Genomic DNA, 16,850 nt, shown 5'->3' with positions numbered 1-16,850 from the left:
AATGGGTAATGTTGGTGAATCTAAGTGACATTAAACAAGGATATAAAATATGTACAATAATGATTCTGTGTTTTAAAATAAATAAAACTAAAATATACAAGTAAAAAAAAAAAAAAGAAAGATTAGAAACCTGTAGAGAGATTCTGCTTGAAAACAAAACACAAAGCTGGAGATCCTGACCTCTGCCTTTCTTTTCTAGAATAAAGAGTAAATACTGAGTGGTCTTATCTCATACCATCACTGCTATACTCAGGTCATGCAAACCATCCCATACTCCATATCCCATTTGAGGATGGTGACTCCCAATCATAATATTTACCGTGGTTCATTGTGCTGGCCTCCATTTCCTGGACATGAAGACTCGCTGACTAGGTCCTGTTAAACCAGTCCACCAGGAACAAATCAGAAGTCTATGCCAACTTTAACACATCTGTTTCCAATTAATGAATTAATATTTGTTTAATATAGTGGTTCTTATTGCTATCTACAGATTAAAATTACATTAGAAGCTTTTAAAAACTCCTAAGTATCCAGGTCCAATCCCCAGGTCAATAAAGTGAAGTCTCTGGGGGTGAAGCTGGTATCAGTATGTTTTTTTTTTTTTTAACATGTAGAGTATTTTAACTAGCAGTCAGGGTTGAGAACCAATGGTTAACAATTTCTGATGTTAAAGTCAAGCATATAATGACTGTGAAGTTAAGATAGAAACAGCAAGGTAAATTCCAGCTCAATTTATTCTTTGCCAAGTTCAACAAGTGCCATGTGATATGTACTAACAGATATATTTCATGGGTAGACCTTGCTGGACAGCCATCATTGGTAATTTGTATTTGTTGTGTCACTGAAGTTTTCATGTGCATTTGACTTCTTTTGCTGTTTTCATTCGGTCCCTTTCATCCTGCCATCCATGTTTCCCAAGAGTATCCATGTTCCTTTTAAAACCCAAGTTAGATTATGTTGTGCCTATGCTTAAACTCTTGTGATCAGTAGCTTCTCATCACTTTCAAAATAAAACCCAAACTCTAACCAAGGCACCTGAGAAGCCTGGGTGATTGGACCTCAGTCTTCCCTTCTGAAGTCACCACCCCCACCCGCCAAACCCTGGACTCACCATGCTTGGCCTGTGCTTACAATGGATCACCTGGGGAGGTTTTGTTAAACCTCCCCGCATCATCTGCTCAGCATGGCCATGGGTAATTTTAAGGACTCCCAAGTGATACAGGCTTCCCTGATAGCTCAGCTGGTAAAGAACCTGCCTGCAATGCAGGAGACCCCGGTTTCATTCCTGGGTCGGGAAGATCCAATGGAGAAGGGATTGGCTACTCACTCCCGTATTCAAGGGATCAGCTAACCTCTCCAGCATTCAAGAAAAATATCCAGAACAAAGAAACGTCTAGTTTTATTCCATTTCTCTGGAAATCTATTTCCAGTGTTCTTTAGACCCTGCCGTGTGTCTTCTCCATGACTGAGCCAGCACATTCAGAAAGATCAATCCTTACTTTTAAGTTGTGGCTATAAAAAAATAAATGAGTGAGTGAATGAGAATGTAAATAAATAAGTACCATGCAGCCTAGTACAGATGTTTGCATAGTATCTCCCGTCTTTGCCTACTGCTGTACAGACAGTAATAGTTGCATCATATTTGATGTGTTCACAGGAGCCCTGCTAAGTACTTCACATGCATTCTCATGTTCCCGAGATTGTTTCTGTCACTATCCTCATCTTCCTAAGGAGAAAACTGGAGCTTAAAAAGAAACCTGTCTGATATTACATATTAGAGACTTGTCTTCATCTATTTGCATCACTATAACACCACAGACTGCGTGACTTAATAACAGAAATTTGTTTCTCAGAGTTTTGGAGGCTGAGAAGTCCAAAATCAAGGTGGCACCAGATTCAGTGTCTGGCAAGGTACTACTTCCTAGGTCATAGCTGGCCATCTTCTCCAAGTGTCCCCACATGGTGGAAGGGGCAAGGAAACTAATGTATGAGGAAACGAATCCCACTCATGAGGGCTTCCCCCCTGCACAACCTAGTCACTCCAGAGTGGCCCCATCTCCAGAATACTATCACGTTAGGAGTTAAAGTTTCAACATATGAACTGGGGAAAGGAGGAGAAACAAAGACTCAGTCTATAGGAAGACTTGAGTCCAGGTTAGAAGACTCCAAAACTTGTATTCTTAAACAGGATCATTCCTATCTTTTTGCTTGAACCTCTCTCTGCCATGATGCTTTTTTTGCTCTTCTCTGTGTGGCAGCCCTCTGAGACCAATAATCACCTTTTCTGTAAGCCTCTCAGCCTCCCCAGTTCCTAATTTGATTCCTGCCTTTCCCCACCCATCCCCATTGCATGCTCTGTGATTCTTTTCCGGTAGTTTATGTCTCCATATCCCCCATATGAGCTCCTTAAAAGGAGGGAGCCTGTCTTATCCAGTAATGCCTAATCAAGAGGATAGGTGCCAATGTCTATAGCCTAAATAGACTGATGAGTCTGTTTCAAAAGATGAAGTGAATATACAAACATCTTGGATTTCCCCTTACAGCCCTGATAGATCTGTCATCCTGAAATGATCTCAAAACTTCTTAAATCTCTTAATATTTTTAGCCTGTACCACAACTTTTGGCTCTAGAGAGCATTATACTCTGAGGTTTCCCAGAAACAAGCATGGAGTGTGTCAAAATAATCCAGGATTCAAAAAGAAATGTATGACTTGCAAAAGAGGAGACTTAATAAATATTTGTTGACATGAGAGGATAGGAGGTTGATAAATGATGAGTGGGAAATATTATTCAAGATTAGGAGCCTGACTTATGTCTCAGCTCTGCCAATACAGCTCAGGGTCCTTGGGCTACCCACTTCATTATTTCAGCCTCGTGCTGCTGCTGCTGCTGCTGCTGGTAAGTCGCTTCAGTCCCTGGGATTCTCCCCTGTCCCTGAGATTCTCCAGGCAAGAACACTGGAGTGGGTTGCCATTTCCTTCTCCAATGTATGAAAGTGAAAAGTAAAAGTGAAGTCGCTCAGTCATGTCTGACTCTTCGCGACCCCATGGACTGCAGCCTTCCAGGCTTCTCCGTCCATGGGATTTTCCAGCCTCATAGGTAACATTTAATTATTTTAGTTTGGTTTATTTCTTGAATATATCCTATGTGGCTTGTACTAGGACAGACTCCAGGTGTTTAAAGCTGAATAAGACACAATTTCTTACCTCTGGGAATATGGTAGGAAAACAGATATATAGGCAAGTAGGTTTTTTAAAAATATTTTTAATTTATATCTGCATCCTCATATAAACATTAATTTTTCATAAATGCAAATATGTGATCATATTTTTTAAAAACCTTCAGTCTCACTATTTTTCCATTTACTTGCTTGGCCCTCTATTCCTCATGGGCTTCCCAGATGGCTCAGTGGTAAAGAATCAGCCTGCCAATGCAGGAGTCATGGGTTCGATCCCTGGGTCGGGAAGATCCCCTGGAGAAGGAATTGGCTACCCACTCCAGTATTCTTGCCTGGAGAATCCCCATGGACAGAGGAGCCCTGTGCGCTACAGTCCATGGGGTTGCAAAGAGTCAGCACGACTTAGTGACTAAACAACAACTAGTCCTCATCTCACTGCCTTTTCCCCAGGTATCCCATGTTGAGAATCTATTGTATATCCCTCTATATTTTGTATTTGTTTATTCACTTAATTCTACGGAGATAGAGATTCTTTTAGTTATTGCTTATTTTATAAAAATGGAATCCTATTTTCCATACTTTTCTGTAAATCGCATTTCTCACTCAGAGATACCATGTGGATATCCTTCCAAGTCATCTGTTAAGGCTCTAATTCATTTATTTTTTGAATTAATAGACTTTATTTTTTAGAGCAGTTTACAGAAAATGAGTGGAAAGTGCAGGGAGTTTCCATATACTTCATTACCACCCCTCCATCTCACTCCATCCTTGTTATTTTTGCTATTATTAATATTTTGCCTTAGTGTAGTAGTACATTGGTTACAATTGATGAGCCAATACTGACACATTATTTTTAATTCGAGTCCATCATTTGCATTAGGGTTTACTCTGTGTTGTACATTTTATGAGTTTTGACAAATCTATAATGACTTTTATCTGTCATTACATTAATAGTATCATACTATACTAATCCATAAATAACTTCTGTACAAAGAAAACTCTCAGCTCAAATAATTTTACTAGCAAATTCCTTGTTATTTATCCAAATGAGCTAAAAACTTATACCTATGCAAAAAAACCTACACACAAAATTTTACAGCAGATTTATTCATGTTTTGGCAAACATGAATACTTGTCTGTATATATTAAAGTCCATGGTTTACATTAGGGTTTACTCTCTGTGTTGGACATGTTTTCATTTTTCCTAAAAACCCTCTGTGCTCCACCAGTTTCTCCCTCCCTTCACGTGAACCCCTAGGAACCACTGACCTTTACTCTCTCTGTCATTTTGTCTTTTCCAGAATGTCACGTGCTTGAAACCATACACTATGTAGCATTTTCAGACTGGCTTCTCTAACTTTGCAATATGCTTTTAAGTTTCCTCCATCTCTTTTCATGTCTTCTGGCTCATTTCTTTTTGCTGCTGAATAATATTCCATCGTCTGCATGGCTGGTTATGTCCAAGTTTTGGCAAACATGAATAAAGTTGCTGTAAAAATTTGTGTGTAGGTTTTAATGTAGGTATAAGTTTTCAACTTGTTCAGATAAATAACAAGGAGTTTGCTGGCAAAATTATTTGAGCTGGGAGTTTTCTTTGTACAGAGGTTATTTATAGACTCAGATGTTTATTAGATGTAAAACTACTCAGATTCACAATTTCATCTTACTTTCAATAACTCATTTTTCAGGGAATTTGTCCTTTTATCCTACTTTTTAAATATATCGGTAGGAACTTCCCTATCATGTATACAAGGAAAAAATTTTTTTTTCTTTTCTCTTAAGCAAAGAAAAATATCTTTTTTTTTTTTTTAATTACTTGTCTATATGTCTGTCTTCCCTACCATACTCCTAGAGATAAACGTATAGTGGTTGGGACTTCACCTTCCAATCTGGCACAGTGAGGTGTTCAGTCCCTGGTCAGAGAGCTAGGATTCCCACATGCTTCACAGCCTAAAACCAATGCATTAAAAATAGTGTTGTAACAAATTCAATAAAGACTTTTAAAATGGTATATCAAAAAACTCTTTAAAAAAGTGTATGGCTAAAACACAGTTAACATAAGTTCTTACAATCTTTGTCTGTGGAGCCTGTCATGGGGCTTCCCAGGTGGCACTCGTGGTAAAGAGTCTGCCTGCAATGCAGGAGACACAAATTCCATCCCTGGGTCAGGAAGATCCCCTGGAGAAGGAAATGGCACCCCACTCCAGTACTCTTGCCTGGAGAATCCCATGGATGGAGGAACATGGCAGGCTACAGTCCATGGGGCAGCAAAGAGTCAGATAAAACTGAGCGACTGAGCACACACATACACAGAGCTTGTCGTGGTATCCCGGTTTTTTTCATACTTTTTTTCTTACTCTTTGTTAGTAATTTTACTAGTGTCTTCAAAGAACCGGTTTTCAGCTTTTTTTGATTTTTCTCTATTGTATTTTCTTCTATTCGATTACTGCTTTTACCTTTATTAGGCTTCCCTGGTAGCTCAGACGGTAGAGTCTGCGTGCAATGTGGGAGACCTAGGTTCAATCCGTGGGTCGGGCAGATCTCCTGGAGAAGGAAATGGCAACCCACTCCAGTATCCTTGCCTGGAAAATCCCATGGACAGAGGAGCTACAGTTCATGGGGTCACAAAGAGTTGGACATGACTGAGTTGGACAACACTTTACCTTAATTATTTCTTTTCTTCTAATTTCTTTGAATTTAGTTTTCTTTTCATTTTTTAGCTTCTTGAGATGGTTATTTAAAATATTGATGGTGTGTGTATGAAAGTGAAAGTGAAAGTCACTCAGTTGTGTCTGACTCTTTGCGACCCAGTGGACTATACAGTCCAAGGAGTTCTCCAGGCCAGAATACTATAGTGAGTAGCTTTTCCTTTCTCCAGTGTATGTGTGTGTATATATGAATATATATTATATATATGTATATGTATATAATATACACACACACACATATGTATGTGTGTGTTTTAATATACATTGCCAAGTGACTTCCAAGAAAACTATAGCACTTTATATTTTCATTATCAATGTAGGAGAGTAAACACCTCTCCTCATCACTACCACCAATAGAATTAGAGATCTTTAAGATATTTTGCCAATAAAATGGCTGAAAAAGTAAACATTTGCATTTTTTAAAACAGATGAACTTAGCATTACTGTGATAAGTTCTGGGAATTATGTTTGCACAGAAAGTGGCATGTCAGCCCACTGTGGTCCTTTGCAGAAGCAAGGCCAGAGATAAATGATAAATGAAATCCAGAGGAGTTTGTACTAGATAATTTCTGAGATACTTTCTAATTCTAAAATTTTAAGACTCTAGATAGGGAACTATAAGATATAAAATGTGAGAATTACACAATGTTATATGGCTTTACCTCTCACCTGGTGAGAGTGGTCAAGCTATCAAGAATCACAGAAGCCTGAAATGTCTATTTTCTTTTGTAGCAATGGAGGCATTCCTACACAGCTTCCTATGACATTTATGACTTAAATAAAAGGTCAGTGACTTACTCTCAAAATCAATTATTCTTCTCTAGTGTAATAATTAAAAAGAAAAGAAATTGTACTGTGATTTATACACTTGGAAATATTTCTTTTTATCTTTTTCCAGGCAGTTAATTACAGAAGAGAGAATCCCAAACAACACACAGTGGATCACATGGTCATCAGTGGGTCATAAGTTGGTTAGTAAGTCTCTCTTCTTTTCAGGAAAATAATGGCTCAAATCTTTCATTTGCAGAAGCTCCTAACCCTGATACAGACAGATTCTTAGGAAGGCTGTAGTCACTATCACAGAGTGTTATTGCCTAAAATAACATTTTATTAGTCTAACAGAGTAAATATTAATACAATTCCTGAAAGTTTCTGAACTACTGTTAGGAAATTATTTATTTACTGGCAAAATATTCATTAAACTCAAATTCTAACCCTGTTGTATTTTGGTTTTTGTTCTGTTTTATTTTGGTAATTTTTTTTTAAAGCTTTCCCACTTTCTGTTAGTTCTTTGACTTTTTCTATATCACTATAGATACACCTTCATGTTCTATAGTCTTAGGAGAATGTCAGAAGTCCTGAAGAATCTAAACAGGAAGACAGACTGTTTATCTGTAGTTGACTCTGGGCTTGCAGCTGCCTTCTCTCTACTCAGCCCCTGCAGAGAGAAATGCAAAGCACACATCACTCTACAGAAGTGGACAGTCTTTTGGGATTTGCATACACTTTACTATCCAAAGCAGTGGTTGTGGGCTGCTTCTTTTTGGTAGATAAAGGGTGTGTTTAGGATTATTTGGGTATTATAGCATGCATACTTATACACTTAAGAACGTAAATGACTCTTCCTCCTGCTCAAATGGAATAATCTAAGGTAGTCATTCCACTTTCATACCAATATTATTTGAGGATAAAATAATAGATAAATTTTTTAAACTCTAGGATAAAATATAACATCTTGTGTATCCATCTTTTTTCCCAATCTTTCTAGGCATACGTTTGGAACAATGATATTTATGTGAAAAATGAACCAAATTCTCCAAGTCAGAGGATCACATGGACTGGGAAAAAAGATGTAATCTATAATGGAATAACTGACTGGGTTTATGAAGGTAAAGACGTTAAAACTTTTTCAAATCAGAAAATCTGTTCATTTTCAAAGACAGTTAAACTTGTCTTTGAAGACAGGGAAATTCAATGGCATTCAAAATAGGTTGTATTCTAAAAAGGTGATCAAACGTCCTTTACACTCATGCACCAGACCAAGAATTTCTTCACAGTGAATGGTACTGCTATGTCCTCACTGTCACTTCAATGTCTTTCACTGTCTTTGCTCTGCTGCTACAATTGACTTGTCTGTGTAGGTAGCTTTTCTGCTTTCCTGGGACATAAAAGTCTCCAGATTAACATCAGATGTTTCTCAAACCAAGTCTACCTAACCTAGAAGTTACTAAGGAAAACTAAAGCCTCCAACAATATTCCAGAAGATGACAAAACATTGTCTGGATGTTGTGGAGTCCAGGGAAAGAACATGCCTCTTTTATAGAGGATTTGGGTTCATTTGAACTTGGACAAATTATCATTTCTTGTTTTTAAAGAAGAAAAAAAATAATTAGACTTAGGGCAAAAATGGGTTCAAATAACAGAACCGAAAAAGTTAAAAAGAATGATTCTCTCTTTTAGGGTAAAGAATTTTATAAAATATTAGGAAAATAGCATTCATGTCTCTAGTTGCCAAGATAAAAAGGCATTTTGAGGCTATTCCAAACCCTTTACAAGATTGCATAATGCTTATTAAAGACTCATCCTTTTTTTTAACCTGTTATTTCTTCTCTATACTTAAAAAAAAGTTAGTTTTTCTTCATGGCTCAATTTTGGTTCTTACCAGTTCAAGTTGAGTTCAATCAAGTGGATAATATTGTAAGAACAACAGAAAACACTTTAAAATAAAAATTCCCACAAACCAGAAACAAGTGTTAGATTAAAACTTATAATAAAATTTACCAACACTTGTCACTTAGATATTAAAAAGCATCTTTAACACTTGTTGGGGAGAAGGCAATGGCACCCCACTCCAGTACTCTTGCCTGAAAAATCCCATGGATGGAGGAGCCTGGTGGGCTGCAGTCCATGGGGTCGCTGAGAGTTGGACACAACTCAGTGACTTCCCTTTCACTTTTCACTTTCATGCATTGGAGAAGGAAATGGCAACCCACTCCAGTGTTCTTGCCTGGAGAATCCCAGGGACAGGGGAGCTTGGTGGGCTGCCATCTATGGGGTCGCACAGAGTCGGACACAACTGAAGCGACTTAGCAGCAGCAGCAACACTTGTTGGACAGCACAGCACAACCTCAAGATCCCCAGCGTGAGCTGGATAAAGAAATTCTCTTCCCAAAGCTCTGACCCACCCTTCCTTGGAACAGCTGGGCATCTCTAAGATAAATACATCCCAAAACTAAGGTTCTTTCTAAGGTAGATAATAGCTGGAGGAATCTCGTTTTGCCTGTTCATGACTAAGACATTCACGAGCAGAAGAATGGCTTGAACAGTTCCAATGTGGGCCTGTCTTTAAAAATGGGACTTTAGTCCCTACAGGGAAATTCCTACAATTGGTTTTGTACATTTACGAATACTCCATTCTTAGAAAGAGCATACCTGTTTCTCCATATATCAGATCACTCTCCTGTTGGACCACCCTCTCTGCTGCAACTGTGAAGATTTGTTGGGATCAAAAAAGTGCATTTGGAGAATCCATAGGTTCATTAGTAAAAGAACAAACAAAGCTGTAAGATCTAAACAAGGCCGTGTGTTGCCCTGGGGAGGGACACTCGCAGAGGAGCACATAATCTGGAACTTGAGCCCTCTCCCCACCCTGGGTCCCCAAATAGCTTTCTCTCTCAATTTCTCTGTTTCCACATTATTTCATGATTTTCTAGTTGATTATTATTTACTTTAGTTAACAAAGAGCCTCCCTGATGGCTCAGATGATAAAGAATCTGCCTGCAGTGTAGGAGATCCAGGTTCAATCCCTGGATTGGGAAGTTCCCCTGCAGAAGGGAACGGCTGCCCATTCCAGTATTCTTGCCTGCACAATTACATGGACACAGGAACCTCTCAGGCTACAGTCCATGGGATCACAAAGAGCCAGAGACAACTGAGTAACTAGCACTTTAACTTCAACTTTCAGTTAATAAATGTTTTCTTTCTTTCTTTTTTAATACTCTGTCTTCTAGGATGAAGTTAATTACATAACAATCACTTTTGAGTATAAATATCATTTACCTGACCCAGAGATGAAAATGAAAATTTTGGTGAGAGCACAGAGGAGAGGGGATAGGCAAGGAAATAATTGGGAAGAAGAGTACTCCTTATCCCCTGGGGCAGTAGTGTTGACAAGGGGGTGTGTGATTCACGTGGAGTGCCAACCACCACCAAGTTGCTATGCCAGGTGCTGGGGAAACAGACACAAATGCTACTCAACTGCTGCTCCCAGAGAGAGACAAAGAAGCCTGCAAATAATTGTCATGGAGCAATCCAGTTAGAGGGAGGAAACTAGGTCCCAATGGTGCCTAAGGAAACTGAGAGTGGCAAGATGGGGGTTGTGTGGGATGGGAGGTATCGCAGGATGGTGTGTAAGGGGGTGCTCACAGCCAGTTCAGGTAGGGCTGGAAATCTTTTCTTTACTTCATTGTTCTTCTTTCTCCTTCCCCTTGATCCCTGTATTCTTAGGACTTTGAGTTTGATCAGAGTAGTTTTATAATAATGGTTTTGACACATCATTGTTATGGAAAAATGTGTTCAGTATTCTCCTAAGTCAGAAAGAGACAATAAGTACCATCTGATATCACTTACATGTGGAATCTAAATATGACTCAAATGAACTTATCTATGAAACAGAAACAGACTCACAGACAGAGAGAGAAGACTTGTGGTTGCCAAAGCTGGGGTGGGGGTGGGGAGGAAGGGACTAGGGGTTTGGGATTAGCAGATACAAACTATTATATGCAGAGTGGATAAACAATGAGATCTCACTGTATAGCACAGGAAATCATATGCAATATCCCGTGATAAACCGTAAGAGAAAAGAGAAAGAAAGAATGAAAGAGAGAAAGGGAGAGTTCAGTATTCTAAACAACTGCTAATTCAAAACATTTAACTCCACCTGCCACTTGTACTAAATGTGACTTTACAAACCATTACCTTGCTGTCACTGTATTCGTTTTATGTAATTTCATCTTGATCTGAGATTAGAACTGATGAGCAGAAGCCACAGGGAATGAGACATTGATTTGGTGTATGAAGACCTTTTTACTGGGAAATCCCCTTAGTTTGGAGTCACAAGGCCTGTGTTCTTGTCTCTGGCAGTTCATTCACTCTCTCTAAACCTTGGTTGTCCTCTTAGTAAAACAGTCTATGAATAGAGTCACCTAAGCTTACTCCTTGGAAGAAAAGTTATGACCAACCTAGATAGCATATTCAAAAGCAGAGACATTACTTTGCCGACTAAGGTCCGTCTAGTCAAGGCTATGGTTTTTCCTGTGGTCATGTATGGATGTGAGAGTTGGACTGTGAAGAAGGCTGAGCGCCAAAGAATTGATGCTTTTGAACTGTGGTGTTGGAGAAGACTCTTGAGGGTCCCTTGGACTGCAAGGACATCCAACCAGTCCATTCTGAAGGAGATCAGTCCTGGGATTTCTTTGGAAGGAATGATGCTAAAGCTGAAACTCCAGTACTTTGGCCACCTCATGAGAAGAGTTGACTCATTGGAAAAAACTCTGATGCTGGGAGGGATTGGGGGCAGGAGGAGAAGGGGATGACAGAGGATGAGATGGCTGGATGGCATCAAGACTCGATGGATGTTAGTCTGAGTGAACTCTGGGAGATGGTGATGGACAGGGAGGCCTGGCGTGCTGCGATTCATGGGGTCGCAAAGAGTCGGACACGACTGAGCGACTGAATTGAACTGAACTGAACTGACAGTTCAATTAGATAAGTGTTTTGTAAATTATAAATTGCTGCATAAGTGTGACTCAATGATATAGGTATAAAGCAGCCAAAGGAGGAGCAAGCTGCCTGATCAAGTAAAAGGTTTTCTGTTACTAGAAGTGCTGAAATAGGCAAGAATGAACAGTGGAACATGAATTCCAAAGAGGAAAATCTGGATTCATCCTTGATTCTAGCAACTATTGGTCATGTGCTCCCAAGTAAATGACTTATTCTTATCTGCCTTTCTATGCTCACCTGCACAATGAATTATTATGAGGATTAAGTGAAATAATAGATGTTGGATATCAGTGTCTGGTGCATGGACAGCAGACATCAAATGTCAGCTGCTCATCCTTATAATGATTATATTTTATCATTATTATTATTACTGTAACTACTATTACATTTATCACTGTTATTGAAAATAAGCATCTGGAAAATAAACTTTTGTCAGGAGGCTGTGAAAATCAGAAAAGTGGGATAAAATGATTTCCTAATTCTAAGATTCAAGTTTTTATGCTTTTGCTTTTACCTTTACACTCACAACAGAATATGAAATGTGTAGATTAACTCTGCATAAAAGACTAGAAGGCTCCATCAAATCCACTTGAATCCTCTCTTCCCAGTTGATGAAAGAGGTTTTGGCATTTTAAGAGCCAGAGATTGGAAGTCCCATGAATTGACTCTATAATAAACATAGGAAAGAGCTACTTTTGCCAGAGATTGAGGATGAGTCCAACATTGTTCAGGAAAGCGGGGCGGGGGGAAAAAACTGTCTAACTCCCTGCAACCCGATGGACTGTAGCCCATCAGGCTCCTCAGTCCATGGGATTTTCCAGGCAAGAATACTGGAGTGGGTTGCCATTTCCATTTCCAGAGGATCTTCCCAACCCAGAGATCGAACCCATGACTCCTACACCAGAGGAAAGTGTTAATCCAAGAAAGTTCTCAGTTTCTAGGCAAAGGAGGAGCTCCTTGGTAGGAGTCTCATGGAGCTCCTTGCCATTCTAAATCCATCCTTCCCACATCTTTTGTGCCAAGAGGAGTAAACTCTGGGCATCATATTGGTTTGATAGCCTGGAGCCACATACTGCCCACCGGTATCCTGCAGAATTGGTACAAACTGTTGACTATTTGAAAATTAGAAAGGAGAATCAGCTCCTTATGTGAGATTTACTTTTAGTATATTTTGTGGCATAAATTTAGAAGATTATAAGATAAAGAAAAAATGTAGAGTTTATATTAAATATTTTGTGCTAAAATATTCAAAAATGGTCCAATGGGTTACTTATTTTTACAATCCAGCTCTATCCTTGAAGATTTTATTTTTATTCATTTGTATTAGTCTGATTTTGGAAGCCCAGCAAATGCAAAGTGGTTCATTAGTTGAACTCTACTGTAATTACTAAAGCTAATGAGAACAATATTTTGAATGCCAAAGCCAATTTATCAGTTACTTCTTGTAACAGAACAATTTCTGTCTTTTTTCAGAGGAAGTCTTCAGTGCTTATTCTGCTCTGTGGTGGTCTCCAAACAGCACTTTTTTAGCATATGCCCAATTTAACGACACAGAAGTCCCGCTGATTGAATACTCCTTCTACTCCGATGAGTCACTGCAATATCCAAAGACCGTGAAGATTCCATATCCAAAGGTCTGTGCTCTGTTCCTAAAGCGGTTCCGTGATTTGATGGGAAGAGAATGGTTTCATTTAATCCTTTCCTGCTAATGAAAATATTGTCAGTCTCTCTTCAACAGCTTGCTGTGATTACTCTTGCTGAAGTCAACAGCATCTGGCAATTTTAAAGTATTTTTATTATCCCAGGAAAGAGTGTGATTTAAGGTTTTGTAATTTCTCCAAAAACTTTGAGGAATGACAAGCTGAAAAAGATGGGGAAAATGCTTTTGAAAGAAGCAGGGGGAATGAAAATATTTGAATGGAGGAAAAGAGAGGCTGTAATTGAATCAGAAGCTCATCTCATTTGCAGAAGTTGGATTGTGCCCTAGATAAAGTTGAAAAGCATGCTTATATATCAGGTTGTATTACTAACTAACAGATACATGACTAGTTTTAGTAGTTCTGTGATAAATTTGGCATTGATGTAAATTTCACACGTCCCACATTTGGAATAATAGTGTCACGTCTTGGTTTTCAAGACTGTTTCTCTCTCCAGGATGCATGTTTATGAAAACTGAAGAGCTCTATTAAGCCAAGGAAGAGGGAGATTTAGGAAGGGACCAGGATTCTTCACTAGTGTCATAAAAATAGTGGCCACATTATTTTTTTATAGGAAAATCTAATAGTGAAGTGTTTTTGCTGTAAGCAATTTGGGGAAAGGGATTTTTATTTTTACCAACTCACTGTTCAATTTGCTTTATGAAGAGCTGCCATTTTAGGAAGACAGAGGAAGTTAAAAGAAAAAAAAAATCAGAGACTAAATATGGGAATGTATTTTCAGTGGAATGTTATTTTTTGAAGAGTAAACTGGCAAAAAAAAAATCATAGAACCTTCTCACTAAAAATAACATATTATTTCTAATTTGTCAATTGAAAATCTATGGGTATATATAAAATAATTTTATAGATTTCTGTCACAATATTGACTATAAAGCTCCAAAGTACTGAACCTGAATTTGGAATGGAAATGTTGGCTTCCTAATTAGCATTTTGGCTCTGGGCTCAGGTAAACTAATTTTACTAGTGCATGGTATCTTTGGCTGAACCCAGGTATTCTTCCTAATGGTTAGCCATCAATCTTATTTTCTGGAGTCAGGATATATTTGTAGATTAAAATAATTGATTTTAACAAGTTTATCCTTTTTTGCTTGAAGTACATAAATTATGAATATTCATTACTTAAAGGGGAGCCATTTATGTATTTCTGCCTGAATATGAGAAGGTTGCATGTCATGACTCTCCTTTAAGTTTATTTTATCTACATTAAAAGATTTAAAAGTGTCTGGTTATGATTTTATGGGCATAATTTAGCCATTTTTGTATAGCTTTAAACTTGTGCAATGCTATTATATCTTTTTTTATTATTATTAATACCAATTCTGTGATTGTTTTTTTCCTAGGCAGGAGCTGTGAATCCAACTATAAAGTTCTTTGTTGTAAATATCAGCAGTCTCAGCCCGAACATTAATGCAACTTCCCAACAAATTGTTCCTCCTGGTTCTGTGTTAATAGGGTAAGACTCTTGACCCAAATGCTCATGCTGTAAACAATTCCACAGTTCTCAGGGAGAACACTTTCAAAATGAGTGACAGAGTCAATGGCAACATCTCATGGTGTCACCTGGCCTGGCCCATCATTCATGTTTCCATTCAACCACTCTGTTGGGCTATACCCCACAGGCCTACAGGGCCTGTGCTTGCCCACATTTAAGAGCAAAGACAGAGCCCAGTGTCAGCAACAGAGACATCAGTGGTTTAATGGAGATCTACATGTCTGAAGCAAGGTCCTGGAGCAACATCTCACCATGTGCTCTGGTGACATGACAGAACATGGCAGCAGGCTTGGCTCCCAGAGGGGAAGGGAGATTGCCTGTTATAGGAGGAATTACGTCAGCTTGTCTTATTAGTTACCATGGAAACCAGCAGAGGGGCATGCCCCTCACCGCCCCTTTGATAAGAACAGTCACCAGCTGGGGCCTGGAGCAAGTATGTAGGAATGTCAGTCAGGTGAGTAGGGCGTAAGTGGAGCAGGCTCTGGTCCAGCAGATGTACAGAGAGCAAGAGAACAGTCATCTTGGGTGGTCTGACCCTACACACTCTTCACTGAGTACAAACTTCATGTCTTCGTGCCGGACAGGGCTCTAGGGGTGGGCTTGCAGAATGAATAGGGCAGTCAGAGTCTCTGGCATCATGGAGCCTGCGCTCAAGGCAGGGGAGACGAACAACCAGGTAAACAAATAAATTAAATGTGAGGCAGTGAAATGCGAAGACAATCAAAGGAGGGCAGGTGTGATGGTGATGGTGGGGGAGGTCAGGGAAGATCTCTCTAATAAGACGCCTGTGAGAAGTGCTGTGGAGGAAGAAGGGGAGATCCTGCCACATGGAGAGTTGGGGGAGCAGTAGCCAGGCCGAGGAAGAGCAGGTGCAAAGGCCCTACAGAGGGAGCATGCGTGGTACCGTAGAGGCCCTGCAAGGAGCCATAGATTCCAGAGCATCTGAGTGGAGAGGGGAGTATGGGAGGAAGGTCAGGTCACACGAGTCTTTGCAGGGCCTGGTAAGGCCTAGACAAATTCAGGAAAACTGTGGATTAGTTTTAGGGACCACCGCCACCCCATGATACTGATGTGTCTCAAGACGTCTCTTGCTTGAATAATCCTTGGAGGTTTGAAATTCTCAGCCTTTCCTTTATTTTCCTATAAACACTAAATTGCATGACACTTTTGGCTATCAGATTGCTATTTTCCATTATTTATGTTGGTTTTGCCATTGCTTCTAAATGATGACTAGCATCTACTGAGCACTCTCTATATACCAGACACAGAGTATTACAGGCTTTATTTTATTAGCCTTTAAGTAATTTTTTCCAATAATAATAAGTATTGTTTTTAAATTTTTTCTATTTATGTATTTTTGGCTGTGCTGGGTCTTTGTTGTTGTGTACAGGCTTTTTCTCCAGTTGCAGTGAGCAGGGTCTAGTCTCTAGTTGCAGTGCTTGGGCTTCTCATTTCAGTAGCTTCTCTTGTTGCGGAGCACGGGCTCTATAGGCGCTCAGGCTTCAGTAGTTGCAAACCCAACAGCTCGGTAATTGAGGCTTGTAGTTTCTAGAGCACAAGCTCAATAGTTGTGCTCAGGCTTAGTTGCTCCGTGGCTTGTGGGATCTTCCCAGACCAGTGATTGAAACTGTGTCTCCTGCATTTGCAGGTGGATTCTTCACCAATGAGCCACCGGAGAAGCCCTCCAATCATTATTATTATATGCCAGATACAGATAAGAAAATGAGGTCTAGAGGTTAGAAAATGACCCAGTAGGAGTCTGTATTCAAACCTTTCTGACTTGAAAGAAAGACCTTGTAAGCACTCTGGGAGGTGCCTCACCCTCTGGATTCAGCTGGTGTCCTCAGATGCCTGGAGTTATCAGAGCAATACGAAAGCATCTTCCTGTTCAGGGTTGCATTGACTACATCAGGCAAGCTGGAGGCTTTGCTCTATCGTTATTAATTCATTCACTTGCTTAGAAAAGATCTGTA

The 16,850-nt window shown here is 39.4% G+C and overlaps 1 protein-coding gene across 1 annotated transcript in view; it reads left to right on the top strand.

The window, feature by feature from the left end:
- DPP4 (dipeptidyl peptidase 4) overlaps nucleotides 1–16,850 on the top strand; it is an 82,099-nt gene that overhangs the window by 25,027 nt on the left and 40,222 nt on the right. The window contains exons 6-10 of the mRNA XM_040229234.1: nucleotides 6,619–6,671; nucleotides 6,785–6,857; nucleotides 7,655–7,775; nucleotides 13,141–13,301; nucleotides 14,726–14,838. Of these exons, the coding sequence (XP_040085168.1) occupies nucleotides 6,619–6,671; nucleotides 6,785–6,857; nucleotides 7,655–7,775; nucleotides 13,141–13,301; nucleotides 14,726–14,838 (521 nt within the window). The remainder of the gene's footprint in view (nucleotides 1–6,618; nucleotides 6,672–6,784; nucleotides 6,858–7,654; nucleotides 7,776–13,140; nucleotides 13,302–14,725; nucleotides 14,839–16,850) is intronic.

Source organism: Oryx dammah, unplaced genomic scaffold, assembly GCF_014754425.2.
Source record: "Oryx dammah isolate SB20612 unplaced genomic scaffold, SCBI_Odam_1.1 HiC_scaffold_27, whole genome shotgun sequence".
In the NCBI taxonomy this organism is placed as follows: Eukaryota; Metazoa; Chordata; class Mammalia; order Artiodactyla; family Bovidae; genus Oryx; species Oryx dammah.
The sequence above is the reverse complement of the archived record's forward strand: the minus strand, read 5'-3'. Positions and strand labels throughout refer to the sequence as shown.